Source organism: Saccharomycodes ludwigii, chromosome I (genome assembly GCF_020623625.1).
Source record: "Saccharomycodes ludwigii strain NBRC 1722 chromosome I, whole genome shotgun sequence".
NCBI lineage: Eukaryota > Fungi > Ascomycota > Saccharomycetes > Saccharomycodales > Saccharomycodaceae > Saccharomycodes > Saccharomycodes ludwigii.
The window spans coordinates 1,981,115-2,004,187 of record NC_060200.1 but is presented as its reverse complement, the minus strand read 5'-3'; the positions used below and the strand labels follow the sequence as shown (position 1 = coordinate 2,004,187).

The following is a 23,073-nucleotide window of genomic DNA, read 5'->3' as shown; positions in this document are numbered from 1 at the left end:
AATAATAATAATAAATAAAAATGTATATACAGTATATAATTTGGACCATTATTTGTATTTTTTTTTTTTATCGGTGGCGTCAGTAAGAAAATATGCAGAAGTGAGATTGGCATTCAATTTTTATGGTCTTTGGGGAGGTGTCAATACTAAATATATATAAATGAATGACAAGCAAGAGCAGATAGTTAAAAAGTAACGTGATTATATATATATATATATATATATTCTGTATTTCTTTGATATAAAAACTGTCTTATTTGGTTTAAACGGATGAGTGTTGACATATTTTCAAAAGAATAAAAGACTTTTGGTGTTACCAACAGAAGGTAAAGCAAGATTGTCTAATATATATATATATTTTCTTCTACAAATAGCAATTAATACTAGGAACTTAATATTTTAAAAAAAAGAAATAAAAAAAAAATTACTTAATAAAAATACCAAAAGTATGATTACAACTATTGATACCAATAATCTTAGTACAGATAACAATTCAAAATGTAAGATTATGGGTTATAAGGGTACTTTGATAGAAATACTGGAAGAGGATTTATTTGCTGGGAATTCTCAAGAAATTGCACTGAATAATATTTATGACAATTGTTATTGTGAGGATAATAATAATTATGATGATGATGATGATGATGATGATGATGATAATAAAATTAATAAAACCAATAATCTAGATGTCCCCAATCCTACTACTACTACTGCGGACACTAATAATTTCTGTATCAAAGAAACTACCTACGAAGTTACAAGTGATGACGATGAGAAAGATGAGAGGGATGAAAAATACTATGCTACTAAACAGGATTCTAAGTACGTATTTAATTACAACATAGAAAATAATGAAGCTACTGATATAACACAAACGCTAGGCATGAACTACAAAATTAATATCCCTAGAAATGATATAAATGAGTTCCAACAGCTACATAATAAAACTGAAGCCATTCAGGATTGTCATTGTTTGGGATTATTTTTAAATATTGAATGTGGTGGATCCAAAGATATCGCTTTTAATAATGTTAATAGTGAGTTCTATTTTTTAGTCAAAAAATATTGTTCTGCTTCTTCGCCGTATGCTCAAAAGAATGGTTACCATTATTGTCATAATCAAGCCAACAGGTATCCACAAAGTATTGAAATCAGATATGCAGATCTCCTTAATAATTACTTTCCTACAATAAATATGGATCATTCTATTTCCAGAGTACTTGCAAATAACAACGTTTTGGAGCTGATGGAATCTAGATTGGATTTATCATTGATGACAAAACTATGGAATGTTTTCGAGACAAGTTGCAATGTCGATGAATTGACTGTTGTAATGACATATTTACTTTTCATTTATAGATCTCATTTTTCAATTGATTGTTATTATTTTATTAAAAGGAAGATGTTGGATGAATTCTCCAAAATTATAATAAAACTGGAAAAAGTTTCACACTATTATGTTTTTCAATTAGAAATTTTATTGATACGGGATTGTATTTTATATGGATTACCTGCTGAATATAATATTAAGGATTTTATTAAGATTTTGAATGGTTTGTTATTGGATTTGCTACCAAAATTGAATGATGTAAATAAGAAAAATGTTGTCTTAAAATATTCCTGTCATATTATCAAATACATTAGAATGCAGGACTTTGTCAAAAATTTTAAAAGTTTGCTTCCAATATTATCTTTTTTTAAGGACTGCAACACTGATGCAAACTCTATAAACAATAAAGATGAACTGGAAGAAACAAAGTTGGTCAAGCTTATTATATTAATCAGTGTTTTCAAATATTACGTTTTATTTTGTCGTATCTCTATTACTGGTGATAAAAATACACAAAACTCACAAGTTTTATTATTAAACAAACTATATGAGGGTTTTAAGGATGAGGTAGTAAAAATACCTGATTTATATAAAAACAATAAAGATGTACTCGAAGCTATGAACGATTTGGATGGTATATTTAAAAGGGGTTTAAATATTGTTGTTTAATTATTTATTATTTGTAATTGTTGTATTGAGTAACGTTTGCTTTATGGATTTTATTAAATAAGAAATATATAATGCACCCTTTTTTTTTTTTTACTTTGATTTTGTCTTTTTTTTGTGGTAGTTATAAAATGTATTTCATATTTTAAATCCTTTTTCTGGTGTAAATCGAAGAAGATGGCTAAGCGCCCAGGTATTAAGAAAGATGTGGCGTTTTCTTAGAGCTTAACATCTTTTAAAAGTATATGCTGTGACAAGTGTGCATGTTTTCTCAGTACAAAGTCTAATTATATATATATATATATATATATATTTTTTAATTTATAACATACATAAGCTAGATGCATTAGTGATAAAAAGCCATTTCTTATGCTTTTCAGGAATTACTGTTTTTAAAGTCTCTTTTAATCAAAAAAGAATGTGAATATTAGTGACTATAGTACTTACTAATAACGACAACAACAACAACAACAAAAGAAAATAAAAAAGGGCATTGTTCACAAAGTAATAAAATGATAGCTTTAATAGTAATAACATTTATAGTCGGAATGTCTTTTTTCCCACAAAATGCTTATACCATGAAGACACATACTTTCCACTTCAATGTAAGTTGGGTTGATGCAAATCCAGATGGCCAATACAGTACTAAAAAGATGATTGGATTTAATGGGATCTGGCCTCCACCAGATATTCATGTTGAAAGAGGAGATAGGGTAGAAATATATCTAACTAATGATTTTGCCAACGGAAATGCAGTTTCGGCAACTTCAAATAGTGATTACCTCAGTGATCTCCCAACATCACTTCATTTCCACGGATTGTTTCAAAATACGTCCATGGGCAATTCGCCACAAATGGATGGGCCTGAAATGGTCACACAGTGTCCTATTATGCCTGGTCAAACTTATTTATATAATATTACGGTGCCCGATCAGCTAGGAACTTATTGGTACCACTCACATTCTGGATCTCAATATACTGACGGAATGAGAGGTGCATTTATTATTCATGATTATCATTTAGAGAAAGAAGTGTGGAAAATTGATGATGAATTTGTAATCCAACTATCTGATTATTATTATGAACCATATTATAAAGTTTTCAAAAAGTTTTTATCCAGGTACAATCCTACTGGTGCTGAACCTATTCCTCAAAATTTTCTATTTAATAATACTGACAATGGGAGCTTGAATTTTGATTATGATAAATTATACTTGTTAAGATTTATAAATAGTGGCACCTTTGTTGCTCAGCTTATCCATTCAAAGGATCATGAGTTCAATATAGTTGAAGTTGATGGTGTTTTAATCAAATCTATTAAGACCCATACCATTGAATTGGCACCAGGCCAAAGATTGGCCGTTTTGGTTAAATCTAAATCCGAAGAGGATGTTTTATTGGATAATGATAAAAATGATAACGACTATACATACCCATTATTTCAAATAATCGATGAGAGGATGTTGGATGTTATTCCGGAAAATTTGGAATTAAATAAAACAAACTTGATTCATTATCCGGGAAGGCGTAAAAGATCCACTACCATTGCATCAAGTTTTGACACGGACGTGTCCCATAAAGATATTTCAGCAAATTATCACTTTGGTTCTGCAAAGCTAAATGATTTTAATATGACACCCTTGGATAAGGAAGAAATACTGGACACATATGATTATCAAATTAAACTAGAGATTAGAATGGATAATTTGGGAGATGGTGTCAACTATGCTTTTTTCAATAACATAACATATGTTGCACCCAAAGTGCCAAGTTTATTCACTGCACTTACAGCTGATAAAAAGGATTCCTTGAACCCATTGATATATGGTGATAATTTGAATGCATTTGTTTTACAACATAATGAAGTTATAGAGGTTGTATTGGATAATTATGATGATGGTAGACATCCATTCCACTTGCACGGCCATACTTTTCAAATTGTTCAAAAAACCTTTGAAGAATTTGAAGAACCTAAACCGTATAATGAATCTGCACCATTGATGGAATATCCAATGACCCCAATGAAGAGAGATACTGTTATTGTTGAGGGGAACGGTCATGTAGTTTTAAGGTTTAGGGCCGATAACCCGGGGGTCTGGTTGTTTCATTGTCATGTTGATTGGCATTTGGAACAAGGGTTAGCAGCTGTTTTTATCGAAGCACCAGATGTTTTACAGGTAACTGATAATGGAGGTGCATTGAATGAAAATATGAAACAAATATGTCAAGAACAAAACATCCCTGTGGCTGGTAATGCAGTTGGAAACCAAAAAGATTGGTTTGATTTAACTGGCTTACCAAGACAGCCAAAACCATTGCCTAATGGATTTACTTTGAAGGGGTATTTAGCATTTATAACGTCTGCTCTTATTGCTTTTTATGGATTATTCGTTATTGTTGATTATGGTTTGGATGAAAAAGATTTCAGTACTGCACAAGAATTAGAAATGTATCACAAATTGGAAACCCTTTTATTAGGCGAAGAATATAGAAGTAACGATGATGGAAGTGATATTGAAACCACTATACAGTAACTGAATATATAGCTCTATAGGTAGTAATATTCAATAAACATAAAAATATTAGAAATGTGTGTATGTATATGTAAAAAAAAGAAAAGTGCTTCCAACCAGAGTCGAACTGATGATCTCCACATTACTAGTGTGGCGCCTTACCAACTTGGCCATAGAAGCTATCACGATTTTCTCTTCAAAATGGTCTTTTAATGAATGCAAATTCACTATTAGCTATAACGATTAATAACACATTGCTAACCAAGATCAATCAACTCCAACAATGAAAATGGCAAATAGTAAGAATAAGATCTAAAATAATTAAGAAAAGTATAAGAGGAATGAATAACTTTCTGGATCTTCTTCATGATAATTTTAATGTTCAATTTATATTTTTAAGAACTTCTTTCCGATGAGCCTTTACATGTCTTTTTATTTCTTAATGATCGAAGTTGATCTTGTATTCCCTTATAGACCGAGAACTAAGGTTTATGTATTTATTAATGCAATAAGTTTGTATTTGTTTATATGTACTTTTCTAATATTAAAGTATTATAGTTATTGTCTATTTATTTATTTATTTATTTTATATATATATATATATATATTTCTATTCTATTAAACACAGGATCAAGAACTAGTCGGTATTTCTAAGATATGAATAGAAAACAATAATACTGGAATGGGAAATAAATGTATGATAAGAAAAAGTTTGAAGTGCATAACAGACGCAGAAGTGATATTGCGTCGGCTGAAAAACCAAAAAAAAAAAAGGAAAATTTAAAATAAAAAGCCCTATGTTTAATTTTTTTGCTTTTTTTTTTTTCTTTTTTTCACACATAAAAAAATACTAAAGAAAAAGCCCTACTTTAAAAAATGAAAAAAGAATTAAAAGGAAGTGGAAATATTTTTTATGCACAGATGCAGCCCAGTAATTACATAGAAAATGACGTACATTTCATTATTACTGTTATTTTAATATAAGATTTTAAAAAATGAAAAAAGAAAAGAAAAGTAAAGAAAAAAAAACAGAAAAACAGAAAAAAAAACAGAAAACAAAAAAGTATAAAAGACGAACATTTCCGTTAATTTTAAGGATATTTTTTTGTAATTATTATACATGTTAATTTCTCTTTTTCTTTTATTGTAAAAATTCATAAAAAAACATCGACGTACTTCAGTATGTAAAATACCCCATGCTTTATACATAAGCATTGTTGTTAATATAATCAAGTTTTAATTGTCCATATGTTTTGACAAATAGGAAGAAAAAAAAACGTTATTATTGGAACCATGGTTGTTATAATCTGAGATTTTGGTTTCAATTTTTTTTTTTTCGTTTTTGTTTTTGGTTATTCCGATGTGATGGGAAAAAAAAAGCTTGTGTTATAAGAAAAATTATTATTACTAACACCTTCAACAGTAGGATCATTTCTATAGGAATCGTCACTCTTTGACTCTTCACAAGAGCCACTGAATCCAACTTGGAAGATGAGTATCATTACCTTTGTGCCCCAGAGTGAGAATTTTTCTTTGGTTATCGGATGTTACCCTTCTTCGGAAGGCCAAGGTAGCATGGATGCAAGTCCCGATTTTAATAAGTTTGAACTCTGCAACTCTTAGCAGTTCGGATTCATCTTATAGCCGATTTCCAGTTACATTTTAACGTTTTTTCTGCCTGTGTTTTTGGGATTAAAAATTTTTTTTCTCTAAAAAATGGCGCGATGATCTTTACCCAGCCTATGTACTTCTTTTATAAGATGGGATAAGCATTATTGGGTGGGTGCAAATGGCAGTCTGACAAGTTTATATATATATTTTTTTTTCTAAGTTTGATTATACTAAAGGTTTAGTATGTAATTTAGAAGCGTTTTATTTAAAGAAAAATAACTAGTTTGTTTATCCATGTACACTTACATCAAAGTAATCATAACCACTCATTAGGAATTTCATATCTGTGCTACTGCCTTTAGTTTCAGTCAACGTGTGAGTATTTTTGAAGGTTGATCCCTCTTTTCTTTCAAAAACATGGTTTATTTCTAGTAGGGATTTTTCAATTAATTTAGCGAATCTTTCGGTCTGTCTATGTTTGGAGGACAGAACGATAGTTACAGAATCTGGTCGGATAATGTAACCTAACCCAAACCCGTTGTTAGTTACTGGACCAAAACCAAAACTTTTCAAGCATGGATTGCCACAATTTGAAGTGCTCAAAATGTTTGTGTTCAATATTTTCCAACCTTTATCGCTAAACATTGGTGGCAAAGTGTCGTCGTTGTTTCCCATTTCCTTCCAAACACAATACAAGGCATATAAATGGCGATCTTGCCCCAAGCCACAACTAGCTTCTTTGGTTATTCTTGAATGTTCCTTACAAGCCTCTTGCAATAGTTTGACACGTTCTCTGTCTGTGCTTACATTATCGAAAATTGAATGGACAAATTTTTTAGAGTCATTGCTTACTGATCTTATGGCTTCAGTTCTACCATGCTTGAAAGTTTTTGTCATTGCCGGTTCATAGGTTGTTTCAAACTTACCGTAAAGAGCATAGTAGGCTAGTTGAAATATCATTTGTATAAACGCATCCGGTGAGACATGGAATTGTCTTTTGATGTGATTGGCTCCATACTCATGGAAATCAACGATATCAAACTCATACTGCATCATTAAATCAGAAGCCCTAGTTTCTGCAAAATGAATGGATGATAATAAAAATGAATCAACAACCCATTCTAACCTACGTGGTATAGTGATTAAGTTGTTGCTTTTAGCGGTGGTGCGAGGAGTAACAGCAGCAACATCTCTAATTTCGTCTTGGTGGAAAACCCGTGGAACATTTTTGGTGATGCTAGAGGCAAAACTTAAAATAGAATCAGTGTAAATATCGGAACACATACGTAAAACTGTATGTCCGTCAACACCAGTGTGTTCGAAATTAATACCCGCTTTGCCATTTTCAGTTACTATCAATTGCAACTTATCGAACCACCTGTTTAAAAAAGTACCAGTTTGAGTTGAATAATTATTTATCAACTTTGATTCGCCACATAATAAGTTTTGAACTAACCTGCGCTCATCGTCAATGGAAATATCATCCAAACATAAGATGAATAAGGCACTATCAATAATCTTTAAATTATGGGAATTAGTGTCATCCTCTTGAGACATCATATAGGATCTAACATTAGACCAAACTTTACGATTTTCAGTCGTGAAAACGCCGGCTGGGAAACTATTGTTTTCATCGGCATTTTGTAAACAGTCCTGGATGATGGAGTACAAGTTACATTCTAATTCTTCAGGAGATTGAAAGATTGGATTGTTGTTTGTATCTAATACGTCAAACCAATAAAACCGAGACTTGTGAATAACCACAATGTGGTGCGAAGTTGGATCAGTTTGCAAATGGCACGAAGGATTATTATCACTTTTGTCCTGTTCGTTATTTGGTGGTAACCTCGCACTACCAAACAATTTAGAATATTGATCCATAGACAATGGAGTCTTTCCTCTAACGGTATCTTGTTTTAGAGTAGATTTTCTAATTTCACGTACGAACTTTAACATTGATAAAACTAATTTGGCACTTCTTTTAATTTGGACGTCTTTATCAGTGGATAACAAAGTAGGATCATCTTGCAATTGAAAAAATGGGTTAACGTTAAACACAACTGAAGCGTCATATTCTAAATATGCGTCAAACCAAAATTGTTCGATGTAAGACGATTCTCCATTCGTTTCTATGTCTAGTTCGTGGTCGTATTCTAGCAATTTATTTTGCAAAATTTTCAATTTGTGTATGTTTTCATTGCTTAAAACTGCACGCACTGTAGCTTCATGTTGATGTGCTTCTTGTAACGGTTCCAATCTAGCGAGATACCTTTGTAATGTATCCTTCAAATCTGGAACTGGTAATCTAGCTAATTTTTTGTTGTTCTCTGGATGAGTTGCTATATGTTCGTTACTCATTTTTGTGAATGTGAATGTGAATGTGAATGGGAGGTGACGCAAGTATTATTAATACTATAATTGAATTTACTGTTTATATATAAAATGACAAAGTCTGGAGAGATGTGTGACAAAAAAATAAGAAATATACAAAAAATTAGGGAAAAAAAAAAGGATTTTTAAAAAGTCTAGCAAGTGATACTTTGTTCTTTTTTATATAGCGTAGTAAAGATATCTCTTTTTTTAACAAGAATACATTAAAATTTGGTATATGTGATTAGTCTCCAATACGTTAAAGAGTATAAGGATTTGATTTAAAAAATAGATGACATTTAGTGTGATAGATACGCAAACAATGAAAATGGTAAATGGAGTAATGAATATTGTTTTTTTAATACTATTTGGAATTGCCTTACAACAACAACGTCATAATTACTAAGTTGATGAATTGAATGATAAGCAAATACGACACAAATTAAAAAAAAATAATGGTTTTTTTTTTTTCTTTTTTTGGAGAAGAAAAAAAAAAAAAAAAATATTTTTTTTCTTTTAATTATTTTACCCAGCCTTGGATAAATGGAAAAGGAAAAAACAAAAAACAAAAAAAAAAAATTTATATAGATATTTTATTTTCAAAAATGTTTGAACATTTTCTGTATTTTTAATAACCCAGAAAACTTTACTCCAAAGATTAAAACTCAAATAATATAAAAAAAAAAAAAAAAAAAAAAAACATAAAGGGAAAATGTCGTTTGCTTCGGCTACATCAAGAACTGCTGTTGCTAGTAGAAAATTACTATCAACCTCTTTTTTTCCTTTTTTTTCCAGATGTGGTGCTAATATTACTAGCAACCTTAGATTCTTCCAAACGGGTAAATCTTTAAGGGATTCCTACGATGAAGAAAAAAAAATCATTGACCAGATAACCACAAAATTATCTCCAACTGATACGGCATCTTTAAGTAGATTACGTAACATTGGTATTTCTGCTCATATTGACTCAGGTAAAACTACATTTACTGAACGTGTTTTATACTATACTGGCCGTATTAAAGCTATTCATGAAGTTAGAGGTAGGGATAATGTTGGTGCTAAAATGGATTCGATGGATTTAGAAAGAGAAAAAGGTATCACAATTCAGTCTGCAGCTACTTATTGTTCTTGGGATAAAGATGGTAAAAGCTACCATTATAACTTAATTGACACTCCAGGCCACATAGATTTCACTATTGAAGTCGAACGTGCTTTGAGAGTATTGGATGGTGCGGTTTTAGTTGTTTGTGCTGTTAGTGGTGTTCAATCACAAACTGTTACTGTTGATCGTCAAATGAGAAGATATAATGTTCCACGTATTACTTTTATCAATAAAATGGATAGAATGGGTGCCAATCCATTCAAAGCTATTGAACAACTCAATAAGAAACTAAGAATCCCTGCTGCTGCCATTCAAGTACCTATCGGTGCTGAATCAGAATTGAAAGGGGTTGTTGACATCATATCCAGAGAAGCTATTTACAATGAAGGCGATAATGGTGAAATTTTGAGAAAAACTCCAGTTCCTGAAGATCTGGTTGACTTGGTTGAAGAAAAGAGAGCTTTGTTGATTGAAACTTTGGCCGATGTTGATGATGAGATCGCTGAACTTTATTTAGAGGAAAAAGAACCTACCGAAAAGCAAATTCATGCTGCTATTCGTAGAGCTACTATTGCTAGAAAATTTACGCCGGTACTAATGGGGTCTGCTTTGGCTAATACTGGTATCCAGTCGGTTTTAGACTCTGTTGTTAATTACTTGCCAGATCCAAGTGAAGTTTTAAATACCGGTCTAGATATTGCCAACAAGGAGTCTAAAGTTACTTTAGTTCCTAGTGTTAAAGAACCATTCGTTGGGTTGGCGTTTAAACTAGAAGAGGGGAAATATGGTCAATTAACTTATATTCGTGTTTATCAAGGTAAATTAAAGAAGGGTGGCTACATAACCAATGTGAAAACTGGTAAAAAAGTTAAAGTGTCTAGATTAGTGAGAATGCACTCTAATGATATGGAAGATGTCAATGAAGTTGGCTCTGGTGAAATTTGTGCGACATTTGGTATAGACTGTTCTTCTGGGGACACTTTTACAGATGGTGTTTTAAATTATTCTATGTCCTCGATGTTTGTTCCAGATGCTGTTATATCTTTATCTATTAAACCAAAATCCAAAGATTCGGCCACCAACTTTTCAAAAGCTTTAAACCGTTTTACCAAGGAAGATCCTACATTTAGGGTTAGGTTTGATAATGAATCTAAGGAGACTATTATTTCTGGTATGGGAGAATTGCATTTGGAAATTTATGTTGAAAGAATGAAGAGAGAATATAATGTCGAATGCGAAACAGGCAGACCACAAGTTTCTTATAGAGAGACCATTACTGTACCAGCCGAATTTGATTACACACATAAGAAACAATCAGGTGGTGCTGGCCAATATGCTAGAGTTATGGGTAATATTAGCCCAACTTCTGATAATGGAACTGAAAATATTTTCAGATCTCAAGTTGTTGGTGGCCGTATTCCAGATAAATATTTGGTTGCTTGTCAAAAAGGTTTCGAAGAGATTTGCGAGAAAGGACCGTTGGTTGGCCATAAAGTCTTAGGTGTCAATATGTTAATTAACGATGGTGCTATTCATGCTGTTGACTCTAATGAATTGTCGTTTAAGACAGCCACAATGACTGCTTTCAAAAATTCGTTTTTACAAGCTCAACCTGTTGTCTTGGAACCAATTATGAATGTTTCTGTTACTTCTCCAAATGAATTTCAAGGTAATGTTATTGGTTTATTGAACAAATTGACTGCTGTTATCATTGATACTGAAAATGGTCAGGACGAGTTTACTATTACTGCTGAATGTCCATTGAATGGCTTGTTTGGATTTGCCACCAGTTTAAGGGCTTCAACTCAAGGTAAAGGTGAATTTTCTTTAGAATTTAAAAAGTATGCACCAACCTTGCCTCAAATTCAAAAGCAATTGATTAGCGAATTCCAAAAGAAACAAGAACAAAAAAAGTGATTTAATTTTTACTTTTTACTTTTTGCTTTTTGCTTTTTTTTTTTTTTTCTTTTTTTTTTTTTAATACAAAGTGTTTCGAAGTATTAAAAATGATGGATCCTGTAAATAAACAATTTAAATAATAATATACATGTATATATATATATATATATATCATAATAATAATATTAACAAACAAAAAAGAAAAAGACGGTGGGAGGAGAACAAAGGGTTAAAAAGTGTAGAACTCTAAACATAATGACTAATTAGTATATGTATCGTCGTTTTTAATTTTATTTAATAAATCTTCTATTCTGGGACCCATCAAAGGTTGTCCTGTTTTTGTCCTTTGGGCCAATTTTTCTCTTCTATCAATCTTTGTTTGGTGCTTAGACTTGATTTCTTTTATTCTATTTAATTCTTTTTCTCTTTTGAATTCCCGATCTTGTCTTTTTTTATATAATCTTTCCTGTTTTAACTTCTTTTTCTCTTCATATTTTAATTCTGAATTCTGCCTTTTTATGACTTTACGATCTCTACCTGTTAACTTAGCTGTGGCAGTATTTTTACCATCTAAGTGTTCATCTGATTCAGTATTCTGCGGTATAGCATAACCTTCTTCTTTCAACGCTTTTAGATATTGTTTCTTTAATCTGGATTTTCTCGTTAAGTTTCTTTGAATTTCCTTTAACTTGTATTCTCTTGTGAATTTCTTGGCATTTAAGGATTTCTTTGGTGGCATTATTATTGGTAATATGTTAAATACGGGTGTTTTTATTATGTAAGTGATTTTCTCTAACACAGAGAGTGTTTAAAGGTTATTGTTGTATATATTTTTAAAGATGACTTTAATTTGAAGCAACGAGATATCCAAAAGAAACAAAAAAAAAAAAAAAACAGAAAAGAAAAAGAAAAGAGTTAAAAAGATTACAAATAAATCTACAATTGGTACGTACTGTCCGATGTCAAACAATAAGGATATGCGGATTATACGGATATTATTTTATAGAATATTTTTTTTTTCAATTTGGAAAACTCCACCAAAAAAATTTTTTTTTTTTCTTTTTTCTTTTTAGTTTTTGCAATTTTTAAACCTATTTTTGTTTTTTTTTTTATTGTAGTTGCAATTAATTGTTTTTCTTTTTCTTTTTCTTGTTTGTTTTTCTTTACTTTTTTTTAAAAATCAATTACTCATAAAGAACAAGAACAGAGGGGCCATACTTAATTGAATATACTAGCAGTAGGCAATTCCAACTTTCCTATATTTAAACTATAAGAATATACACATAACCCTCCCCCCCTTTCCCATTATTGCATTTTTTTGATACATTCATCATCATTTCTTTTTTTCTTTTTCTTTTTTTTTTCTTTTAATAATAATAATAATAATTCCAATAACTGTTTTTTAAATTCCACCAGTATATATATATATTTACCTCGAGTGTTTAATTAATTCATTTTTGATACCTGTGTAAAATAAAGGTAAAAAAAAAAAAAGAGGGAGAGAGAGAAAACAAATAAAACCAACTACATACTCATATTAACCTGTAAATATAATTAAAAAAATCAATTTATAATGCAACTAATGTTATCATTTAAGTCTGTCTTAAAAGGAAACAAAAAATTAATTATAAAGCAAAATATCGGTCCACTGATAATATCGGCAGCCAAACAAAAAAAAACTATTAATAATAAGATTGAAATACGATGCTTACATGTTGATACCCAACCATCAGCTCTATTACAACCACAGCGGGATCAAAATAACCTATATTTACTCAAAATTAAAGAAATTGTTTATAATAAAGACGCACTACCAACTGATGAGTATGAAAAAAAAAGAGAATTACTAAGGCTTGTAAGTTTTGCTAAGAATATAAAACCATTGTCCAAAACTAAAATATTGAATCCAAGTGCAAATATAGCAATAAATACTGATACTAATGAGCAGATATATAACAGCACAGATACAACTATTGATAATAATAGTACCAATGATATTATGTCGTCGAGGGTTAGGTCTGATCTTGCAAAGCTTTTATTCAAAAATAAATGCTTTAATTACCTTCTGTTATTTTATAATATTAGTATTAAAAATGATACTTTTAAATTCCCCAAAGACATTCGTGTACATGAGTTTAATATGATTTTCCATTCTATACTAAAAGTTGAAGGGTTTACAAGACTGTTATTTAAATACCTAAATTTTATGTTTCAACAATTTAATATTGTAGAAGGAGAGTTATCATCTCAACACCAATCCAATGGTTCTGTTCAAAACAGTGATATAGCCATCAATAACAGTACAAGTAGTAAGAGATCCATGATTATCAAAGTGCTATCATCTCTATTGTCTGTGACTTACGAAAGCTATGGTTTCAAAACAGCTTCAATAATATTTATGCATTCATACTCGTTCATGCAAGGCCATTGTGATTTTTCGTCACCTAAAGATTATTTAAGAAACAGAGATATATTAGAACCATTGATGATAGTAATGCAAAAAAATGAAAAGAGCTATAGAGAAAGTATGAATTCAACAGTGGAATTTGATTATTATGAATTGTTGACAAATTTGGAAACCAGCTTTGCTGTTAATGTTCATCATCTTGTCAATGTTAAATATACTAGCTCAAAAATACCGGTTGTGATTTCGCAATATGCTTCTACATTGCAGATGTTAGTTTTACGCAGGAGAATGTTTGACAAAGGTTGGGATATATGGAAATATAAATACGACCATCATAGAGATTTGGTGGAGATCAATGATTTAACAGGTGCATTAAGGATTTTGGTCCATAAAGGAAATTATGGACAGGTACAAAAACTATACGAAGAATTTCCACATTTGCATAACTTTGGAGAAAAACAGTTTGATTACTTATTGATTGCGTATTCTAAATTAAAAAGTTGGGATGCTTTACAAAAACAGTTTAATAAACTTTTTGGAATTGGTGAACTACCTAACGTTTTGCATTATGGTATTATCATGTACGCACTAGCCGATTATGGCGAATTGGAAATCGTTGATAGCCTATACAAACAGTTATTGAATAGGAAATTAATCCCCAATTATGCTGTTCTACAAAGTTTACTGTATGCATATTACAAAAACGGAGATTATCAAGGTGCTTTACATCACTTTGAGTTGTTTAAAAAATATGACGTTAGGCCACAAACTTACACATATTTGATTTTGTTGGATATTTACCGCACACAAAACGATTTGGATGGGGCTTTAATGGTGTTGAAGAAAATGAATTTGGAACAGAGAGAATTAATATCTTCAAGGCATTTTGAAAAAATATTTAGAATTTGTGCTTATTTAACAAATATACCTATTGCAGAGGAATTATTCCATCTTATGAGAGATGAATATAATATTACGCCGACACCGGCCTTGATTGCTAGTCTTATGGATGTTTATTCCGACTCTAAACAACCCACCCAAGCTGTTAAAATTTTTAACAACTATATCAAGGAAGATTATATTCAATCAGATGATGTGTTGAAAATTTATATGTATAATTCATTGATCTATGCTAAAACTTTATTAGAAGAAAATTGTGATTCTCTTTTTTTAGAAATATCAGAAGCCGGAATTAGAACTAATTCAGAATTTTACCGTGTCATGTTAAATTATTTGATCAGTTTGAAGAAAGATGTTGAAGCTAGTGGGAAATTGTTAAATCACATGTTGGAACATTCGCCCGGACTTGTTTTGCCAGCTCATTTTGAAATTATCATGAGATATTATGATTGTCACAACAATTCTGCAATGATTTTCTCATATTACGAAAAGTTGTTAAATAATAAAATTCCGGTAAATTCTAAAATTTTACATTATGTGGTGAAGCATGCCTTTATAACAAATATTTCCAAAACAGGTAGCTCTTCCAACATTAAAAAAGTCTTGCGGCTATTAAACGACATTATGGAAAGCTCAGCAAACCGCACCTTAGATATTGTGCATCCTGTGTTACACCCTGGTGTGATTATTTATCCTATCAAACAACTAGTTACCTATGACCCCGTCTCTGCATGGAAGATTTTGTACGACTATATCCGTATTTTTTATAAATCTAACCCAAATGCAATTTTAACAAAGTTTCGTATTTTGAAAACTAAAGCTTACGTATATTATGAAACACAGCAGTGGGAGGAGCTTGCGTTAACCTTTGATGATATAATGAATAGAATCACAAACATAAGAAACGGGCCAACCTCTAAAATTATGCGTAATTTGAACTTAGACGGGTTATTAATTGGTGTTTTTAATTTTAAGTTGGAAGAGCTACATATGGGGCATAGGATAGGCGAAATTCCAAGTTGGATTAAAAAATTAAGAGAAAATAGTTTAGTTATAGATAACAAGAGTTACAATTCAGCCATAAGACTAATGATAGATTATACGGGCACCAGAGATTATGCATTAAATCTTATTAATAACTTGTTAATCAAAGGTTTTAATAGAATTCACATGCTTAGATTGATGAAGAAACATTATACGGATTTCAGCACAAGCAGTAACCAACTACCAAAAGACTTAATTGCACTAAGAGCTGACCCTAGTTATGGAAGACCAACATATTACCTTGAATCCAATGTTTATGAAGAAGTTAAAGAAAAATTAGATAAATATCTATCCTCATTGAACAACTTGACAGAACTGGAGAATATATTAGAGAGCTGGACCAAGAAATATCCTAGGTTTATAATTGGATATTTGATGAAACCAAAAAATAACGTTGCATATTGGTATGCAGTTGAAGCTAGACACAAGGAGTTCCTACAGGAGTTAAGAACTAGTAAAAGAACCCCTAAAGTGAAATGGTAGGGAGGAAAATGGAGGGTATGGATATTACTAAAAAAAACACACACACACACACACACATCTTATTTTGTTTATATTTAAACAGTGTTTTCAATTATACACTAGTAGTCTTTACAATGTGTATATTTATTGTACACATATATAAATACGGATATTAATTTTTGTAAATAAAATCGATCTTAATAATAATAACAATGATAAAAGGAAAGTGGGCTTTAATAGTTGTAAAGAATTTTTTTTTCCTATTAATTTTAAGCTGTTCCATTAGTTATTTGCTCCTTTGCTGGTATATGCAAAATGTCACCACTGTTACTCATGACAGCTTCACCAAATATTAAATTACCCACGAATGGTTGAATATTCCAGTGTAATTTCAATTGTAAATCTTTATTACTAAATCCATTCTGTTTATCCCAAACTGAGTATTTGCCCATAACAGCATGCAAATCCAAATCTGCATTTTTCTTATCAGTAATAATCTTGTCCCAAAATGTAACCTCAGAGGAAGAAGTGCTAGTACTGTTGTAAGCACCAGTCAAATACACAAATACTTGTTTAGTGTTCCAGGTAAATAATGGAGACAAATCAGTATTTAAATCGAATTTGATTCTTAAATTTTCCTTTGGAAACTTTCCACTTCCACCAAACATTCTACTTGTCCTTAGGTTTAAAATAGGCTTAATGATATTTAAATTATTAACTTTAACTGTTTCAGTAATATTGTTTTCGACATAGAGTTGGAAGTGGAACAATGTTATGATTAGAAATATAATAAATATTGCATATGTGATAGCTGCATTGATTACTGTTTGAAATCTTTGATTCAATGAAAACATTTTAGTTTCTCTCAATTGTTTGTTTAATAAAGCACTGGTAAGTTTAAGTTACACAAATATTGTGAATCCAGTTGGTATTGTTGTAACTGTTTAATATATATATTTTTTTTTTTTTTTTTCTTTCTTTCTTTTCCCTCAGAGCTCCTCTTCCTTTCAATTTGCAACTGAAAAAAAATTGGCCTATAAAAAAAATATTTGATATTTGCGAATGGTGTTACCCGGAACATAAAAATGACTTTTAATGTCAGCGAAATATTTTATGTTTACAAAAAGTGTACTAATAATTAAGAAGATAAATCTATAAATGGAAAAGAGCTTTGTGTCATTAACTAAACCTAAATACAAATATATATATATCAACTATTTTTTTTATTTTTTTTATTTTTTTTATTTTTTTTAAAAAATGCAAGGAAAAAGAGAATATGTTACAAATGTTATTAAAATCCATGGAAAAAATAAAACTGCGCACTCTGACATATATATATTAAAAGCTAATCATACAGGAACAGAAACTACAACGGCCTTCATAACATCAGGTAAATAATAATAATAATAATAATAATAATAATAATAATAATAAAATGAAAAACGAAAAATTTTATTCTGTAACCAGAATAATCATTATCTTGGCACTCGGTGGCTTGTTATTGGGCCTAGACATCTCATCTATGTCAATTTTTATTGGATCCGAATTTTTCAATAAATACTTTAATTATCCAACCCCTCTCCAACAAGGATTAATATCAGGATCCAATCCATCAGGTGGATTGATAGGATGTTTGCTATCTAGTACTCTATCAGAAAAATTAGGTTTTCCCAACACGGCTAGGTTAACTGCTTTGGTTTGGTTGTTTGGTTCGGTGGTAGCCTCGCTAAGTTTTGACATTTGGTGGGTTATTCTAAGCAGATTTTTTAAAGGAATTTCAATTGGTATATTTAGCAGCAGTATCCCTGTCTATATTAGTGAAATCATTCCATCAAACAAAAAGGGACTGGTGACTTCAACCATGCAATGGGCGTTGACCTGGGGAATATTATTAATGTTTTACATAACTTTGGTTGCCGAGTATTATCTTGGAAACACTGCCATTTCATTTAGATTAAGTTGGGCAATTGAGGGACTTCCAGGGTTGCTTTTATTCTTTGTATCATGGGGGCTACCTGAATCGCCATCCTGGTTAATTATGCACGGAGAGCTAAGCAAACTGGAAAAAATTGTTAGAGAGTTAAAAGGCGAAAAATTTATAGAAAACAAAATCGATTTAATTAATAAGACTGAAATGACCGCTACTAACAACAGTGACAAACGTTTAAGATTTATAGATTTGTTTAAAAGACCGATATTACCACACTTATTATGCGGGATTGTTATGCAGAGCTTGGTGCAGTTTTGTGGTATAGGTGTTTTAATGTATTATATGGTTTACATTTGTGAAATGATCGGGTTGAGAAATAATTTAAAACTATGGGCAACCTCATTACAATATATTTTTAATGTAATTTTCACCATCTTTCCCATAATGTTGATGGATAAGTTGAAAAGAAAAGATATCATTGTTTATGGATCATATTTATTGTCTCTATGCATGATAATCATAGGAACTATCTTGGGAGTATATGGTCACGAAGTAGCACCAATCAATGGCAATACAGCGGTTGTTTGGGAAATTAAAGGTATTCCAGGAACAATAGTTTTAACATTTTGCTATGTATTTGTTAGTATATTTGCTGCTTCTTTATCATGTGCAGCATGGGTATACACAAATGAAATATTGCCCACAGTAGCTAAAGTCAAAGGTACAAGCGTCTGCATGTCTTTTAGCTGGTTCTTCAATTTTATCTTAACATTTATGGCACCATGTTTATTAAGTAAAATCAAATGGGGTACATTTATTATGTTTGGGACCATGTCATTTTTATTGAACACATTGATCGTATACAAATTCCCAGAAACCAAAGGGTTAAAAGATGAAGAAGTTGCAGTACTATTTATAAGCAATAGGGAAGATGTTGATAATAAAATTACAGAAGAACAATATGAACTAGATAGAGCAGCAAAAAATAACAAATATCATGTAGATAGTAGTATTAAAAATAGTTCTATTAGTAATGATAGTACTCCCTTTAATGAACAAAATGATCCCTCGAAGCAATCTACTATATCATCATCTATTTTTAAAATAAGAGGTGCGCCTTTTTGAAAGGGGGATGATAATTGAAAGTAATAAGAATTTAGTTAGTTTCAAAAGTTTGGACCAGAGATGTAAGGTCTATACAGCAGCAAATGCAAGTAAGTAGTAGTAATATGTAAAATGACAACATTTGCTTAATATTTTATATTTATGGTATATAGTTATTATAGAATAAAGATATCTTTGTGTTGAACGCTATATTTATGTTTAGAAAAACAAAATAAAAAAGGAAATGGACTGTTTTTATATAACGATTGACCAAAATACAGATCTATTAACCCGGTCATACAACACATACACATATGTGTTATATTTGCTTACCCGCAAAATGAAAAAAAAAAAAAAAAAAAGAGAAAAAAAAAAAAAAAATAAATAATAATGAAATCTTGTTGTTTTTATGTTTGGCTTTTTTCTTCTTACACCGCAATCAAAAACTTTGGAGATTCATATTATCTATTAAAAGAACTCAACAGTAATCACTTTTTGACACTAATTAATTGGCAATTTATAATCAAAGGTATTTTTTTTTTTTTCAACTTTATAATATAATCTTTAAAGAAGGATCCAAATAAATAAATAAATATATATATATATATATATATACTTTACCTACTTCCAATGAGTCATAATAAATATTCTAAATTGAAAACTAACATTGATGATGAAGAGGACTACAATCCCTTTGAAGATCAGTTAGGTAGTGAAGTTGATCACACTAGTGGTAATAAATATAACAAAATCGAGAATGATTTAAATGACGATGATTTTTTATTTGATGATGACAATGACATTACTAGCAAGAATTTGGACACTAATGTTAGTAATACTACCACCCCTGTGGTGTTGATTCAACCACCAGCTATATCTGCTGATACATCTTCCACAACCAATGCTTCCGGTGCTATTTCTGGAAGCGCGAAATACTTTAACAATATTACCACGGAATTACTAAAAAATAGAATTAAATCCACTCTACTTTTAAAGCGTAATAATATTTTTAACCTTGAAGAAAATGGTGTTGCTGGCGGCAGTGAGACGGTTAGTAGTAACATCATTGAACTATATGGTCCTTTATGGATTTCTTTCACTGTTTTGGTTCTCTCATTTATATTCAAGACTTTCCCAGACATTGTACCCAGCGATAACACAACTACATTAGCCAATTTTCTTTACACTGGGATATCCATATTTTGTTATGAGGTTTTACTATCTTTTTTTTTATCATTTTGGAAGATAGGAGATGAAAGTGGTAGTAACAGATTCAATAATTGGGTGAAATTGATCAACATTGTAGGATATTCCTTGCTCTGCTGGATTCCAATCATTTTAATCAAGTTCATTGTAGTGAATATTATATTACAAATTATTGGTGTTATGCATGGTGATGGTACTAGCGTTACTATTAATAGAGTTAAATTTATATTCAATTGGATTATTATAATATTAGGTGGTGTTTATAGCTGGGGGTATTTGAACTTACAATTATTGTCAAATCCAAAGTACAAAAAATTATTTGTTGTATATTCACTAATTCATGTGTTATTTGTGTTGTTAATGAGAAAATATATGATTTAAAGAATTTTCTAACTGTACATATATATATATATATATATAAGATGAAATAGTGACATTAAAAAGTAACAATTCTATTATTAATATTATTAACTATAACAAGAAAATATATATATATATTAAAATTATTGCTTATAGATTTTTATAATCGTGAATAGTAAATGAGTCTAAACTGTGATTTAATTCTGATGATTCAGCATCAATATTATACAAAATAGTATCAGAACTAGTGCTAGTACTTTTGCCGCACTTTTTCCAATTCTTTCTTTTTAGGTAATTAATTTTTTTTAATTTATTAAAAATGTTAATATCTTGCCTAGTCAATCCTTTACTAAAACGACAGGCATTTTGTTTTTTGATACGACACGAACTGCATGCTTTGAAGCTAATCAATTTATCAACATGCTTATAATATTTGTATTCTTTTTTATTAATGTTATCATTGTTTATTAAATTCTGTATAATTGTGGTTGTATCTATAACATTGTTAGAATTGGACAATTCCGTTGAATGACTCATTAGAAATTGTATAATTGTAGATTTATCTAATTCACAATGTAAAGATTGAGAAAAAGAGTTCAGTATCAAATCGTCTTTTAAAATGGTTGTTATTATTGCATCACATTTAATCTTCTTGGCCCTACATAAGTCGCAACTTGGACCCACTCTCTGCCTTTTGGACACCGGAGCGTTATTACTATTATTATCACAACTGGTACCAGTACCGTTAACACTGAGAATACTACTGTTACTGCTACTACTATTACTACTATTGCTAATAACACTACTATGACTACTATTTATGGTATTGCTTCTCTTTCTAGTAAGCAGATCGTTGTTGTTGGAACTAAATATGCTGCTGTTATTGCTATATACACTACAACCTGTATCACTTCTACTTCTATTGCCGTCATTACTTGGAATATTATACACACTATTGTAGGGTATAGTATTATTATTATTATTATTACTGTAGATACTACCACTACCATCATCACAGTTATTATCATCATTGGTAGTGGTAGCATTAGTATTAATAGTGGTAGCACCACAACAGTTTATTACAGGCGGTAACAATAGCGGAGGTATAGAATGGTTTGATAAATTTAATATTAATAAACTTCCTTTTTTAGTTCGTGTATAAGCTAAATTTTGTTTATTTCTGTGCTGAGTGTGAGCGGGCAAAGTATGGGTAGTAGAATTATTGTTAGTGGAATCGGCAACATTAATAAAGTTATTCGTAGTTGTACCGAAAATATTAGATATACTGGGTATATTGCTATTTGTGTTATTCCTATGCGGAGTGAGTGATATGACCATTTATTTATTATTTTGTAGTTAATTGACTTAGGTTTCAATATGCTGAATGCTACCGTTAGAAAAAAAAAAAATTAGAAAGACATTATGAAGAAGCCAAGGAATAAAGATTTTGCATAAAAAAAGAAGTTACAAGGTTTGAAACATAAAAAAAAAGAAAAAAAGGATTTAGAGAGGGGAGAAAAAAAAAATTTTTTTTTTAAAAATATTAACAAAATTAATCTGGAGGTTATATATGAAAATAACAACATCAGCCTTGATTATCGTCAACTGATTTTGGAGTTAAAATATGTACAATTTCTATTGTACTAAAATTAATATTGGGGTGTTTTTATTCCCTTGAAAGACACACAAATAAAAACAACAAAAAAAAGATAACGGAAAAAAAAACATGTTTTGAGGAAGTGCTGTGTGTGGTTTTCTGAGAATAATATCAGTTTTATTTTTTTTACTTTTTGTTCTCCATTTATTAAAACCGGAGTTTTTCACATATATATAATTTTTTTTTTTCAAATTCAAATTCAATTTTTCCAAATCCAGTTTTTCCGGATATTTCTTTTTTTTTTCTTTTAAAACCGAGAAAGAAAAAGAAATAATGGGTAATTGAGCACGTGACAATAAGGTGAAATGTGGGATGATAGTTGCACTTCGGACAGAGTGGCAAATCGGAGTTTTATTTGTTGTTTTGCTTGATAAAATTGACTATTATATATTATCCATTATATAACTTGCTTACAATCACAGATTATTTTCCTTTTCCTTTTTCTTTTTCTTTCTCTTCCCCCCCCCGCACAACGCACCATGCAACAACTATATCATTACATACGAAATACT

General features: G+C 30.4%; 10 protein-coding genes and 2 non-coding genes across 12 annotated transcripts; 7 read left to right on the top strand and 5 right to left on the bottom strand.

Moving 5' to 3' along the window:
- Window positions 1-448: 448 nt before the first annotated feature.
- On the top strand, window positions 449-1,999 carry SCDLUD_000851 (uncharacterized protein; the record flags this gene model as incomplete). The annotated part of the gene is made up of 1 exon (XM_046076804.1): window positions 449-1,999. One exon carries the CDS (start codon window positions 449-451, stop codon window positions 1,997-1,999), a length of 1,551 nt encoding a protein of 516 aa, XP_045937158.1.
- A 575-nt stretch (window positions 2,000-2,574) lies between these two features.
- Window positions 2,575-4,530, top strand: FET5 (ferroxidase FET5; the record flags this gene model as incomplete). The annotated part of the gene is made up of 1 exon (XM_046079851.1): window positions 2,575-4,530. One exon carries the CDS (start codon window positions 2,575-2,577, stop codon window positions 4,528-4,530), a length of 1,956 nt encoding a protein of 651 aa, XP_045937157.1.
- Window positions 4,531-4,616: 86 nt separating this feature from the next.
- SCDLUD_000849 lies at window positions 4,617-4,689 on the bottom strand. The gene has a single exon. It is a non-coding gene; the product is annotated as a tRNA-Thr (tRNA).
- A 1,228-nt stretch (window positions 4,690-5,917) lies between these two features.
- SCDLUD_000848 lies at window positions 5,918-6,315 on the top strand. The gene has a single exon (XR_006829182.1). It is a non-coding gene; the product is annotated as a Fungi_U3 (small nucleolar RNA).
- Window positions 6,316-6,408: 93 nt separating this feature from the next.
- YAT1 (carnitine O-acetyltransferase YAT1) lies at window positions 6,409-8,478 on the bottom strand (the record flags this gene model as incomplete). The annotated part of the gene is made up of 1 exon (XM_046079850.1): window positions 6,409-8,478. One exon carries the CDS (start codon window positions 8,476-8,478, stop codon window positions 6,409-6,411), a length of 2,070 nt encoding a protein of 689 aa, XP_045937156.1.
- A 724-nt stretch (window positions 8,479-9,202) lies between these two features.
- MEF1 (Mef1p) lies at window positions 9,203-11,509 on the top strand (the record flags this gene model as incomplete). Its single annotated transcript, XM_046079849.1, has 1 exon — window positions 9,203-11,509. The coding sequence occupies one exon, from the start codon at window positions 9,203-9,205 to the stop codon at window positions 11,507-11,509; it is 2,307 nt and encodes a 768-aa protein (XP_045937155.1).
- Window positions 11,510-11,750: 241 nt separating this feature from the next.
- FYV7 (Fyv7p) lies at window positions 11,751-12,230 on the bottom strand (the record flags this gene model as incomplete). The annotated part of the gene is made up of 1 exon (XM_046079848.1): window positions 11,751-12,230. The coding sequence occupies one exon, from the start codon at window positions 12,228-12,230 to the stop codon at window positions 11,751-11,753; it is 480 nt and encodes a 159-aa protein (XP_045937154.1).
- An 834-nt stretch (window positions 12,231-13,064) lies between these two features.
- PET309 (Pet309p) lies at window positions 13,065-16,325 on the top strand (the record flags this gene model as incomplete). Its single annotated transcript, XM_046079847.1, has 1 exon — window positions 13,065-16,325. The coding sequence occupies one exon, from the start codon at window positions 13,065-13,067 to the stop codon at window positions 16,323-16,325; it is 3,261 nt and encodes a 1,086-aa protein (XP_045937153.1).
- Window positions 16,326-16,573: 248 nt separating this feature from the next.
- On the bottom strand, window positions 16,574-17,158 carry SPC3 (signal peptidase complex subunit SPC3; the record flags this gene model as incomplete). The annotated part of the gene is made up of 1 exon (XM_046079846.1): window positions 16,574-17,158. The coding sequence occupies one exon, from the start codon at window positions 17,156-17,158 to the stop codon at window positions 16,574-16,576; it is 585 nt and encodes a 194-aa protein (XP_045937152.1).
- Window positions 17,159-17,739: 581 nt separating this feature from the next.
- On the top strand, window positions 17,740-19,359 carry SCDLUD_000842 (uncharacterized protein; the record flags this gene model as incomplete). The annotated part of the gene is made up of 1 exon (XM_046079845.1): window positions 17,740-19,359. One exon carries the CDS (start codon window positions 17,740-17,742, stop codon window positions 19,357-19,359), a length of 1,620 nt encoding a protein of 539 aa, XP_045937151.1.
- Window positions 19,360-19,968: 609 nt separating this feature from the next.
- YIP5 (Yip5p) lies at window positions 19,969-20,925 on the top strand (the record flags this gene model as incomplete). The annotated part of the gene is made up of 1 exon (XM_046079844.1): window positions 19,969-20,925. The coding sequence occupies one exon, from the start codon at window positions 19,969-19,971 to the stop codon at window positions 20,923-20,925; it is 957 nt and encodes a 318-aa protein (XP_045937150.1).
- A 129-nt stretch (window positions 20,926-21,054) lies between these two features.
- On the bottom strand, window positions 21,055-22,242 carry SCDLUD_000840 (uncharacterized protein; the record flags this gene model as incomplete). Its single annotated transcript, XM_046079843.1, has 1 exon — window positions 21,055-22,242. The coding sequence occupies one exon, from the start codon at window positions 22,240-22,242 to the stop codon at window positions 21,055-21,057; it is 1,188 nt and encodes a 395-aa protein (XP_045937149.1).
- Window positions 22,243-23,073: the final 831 nt, after the last annotated feature.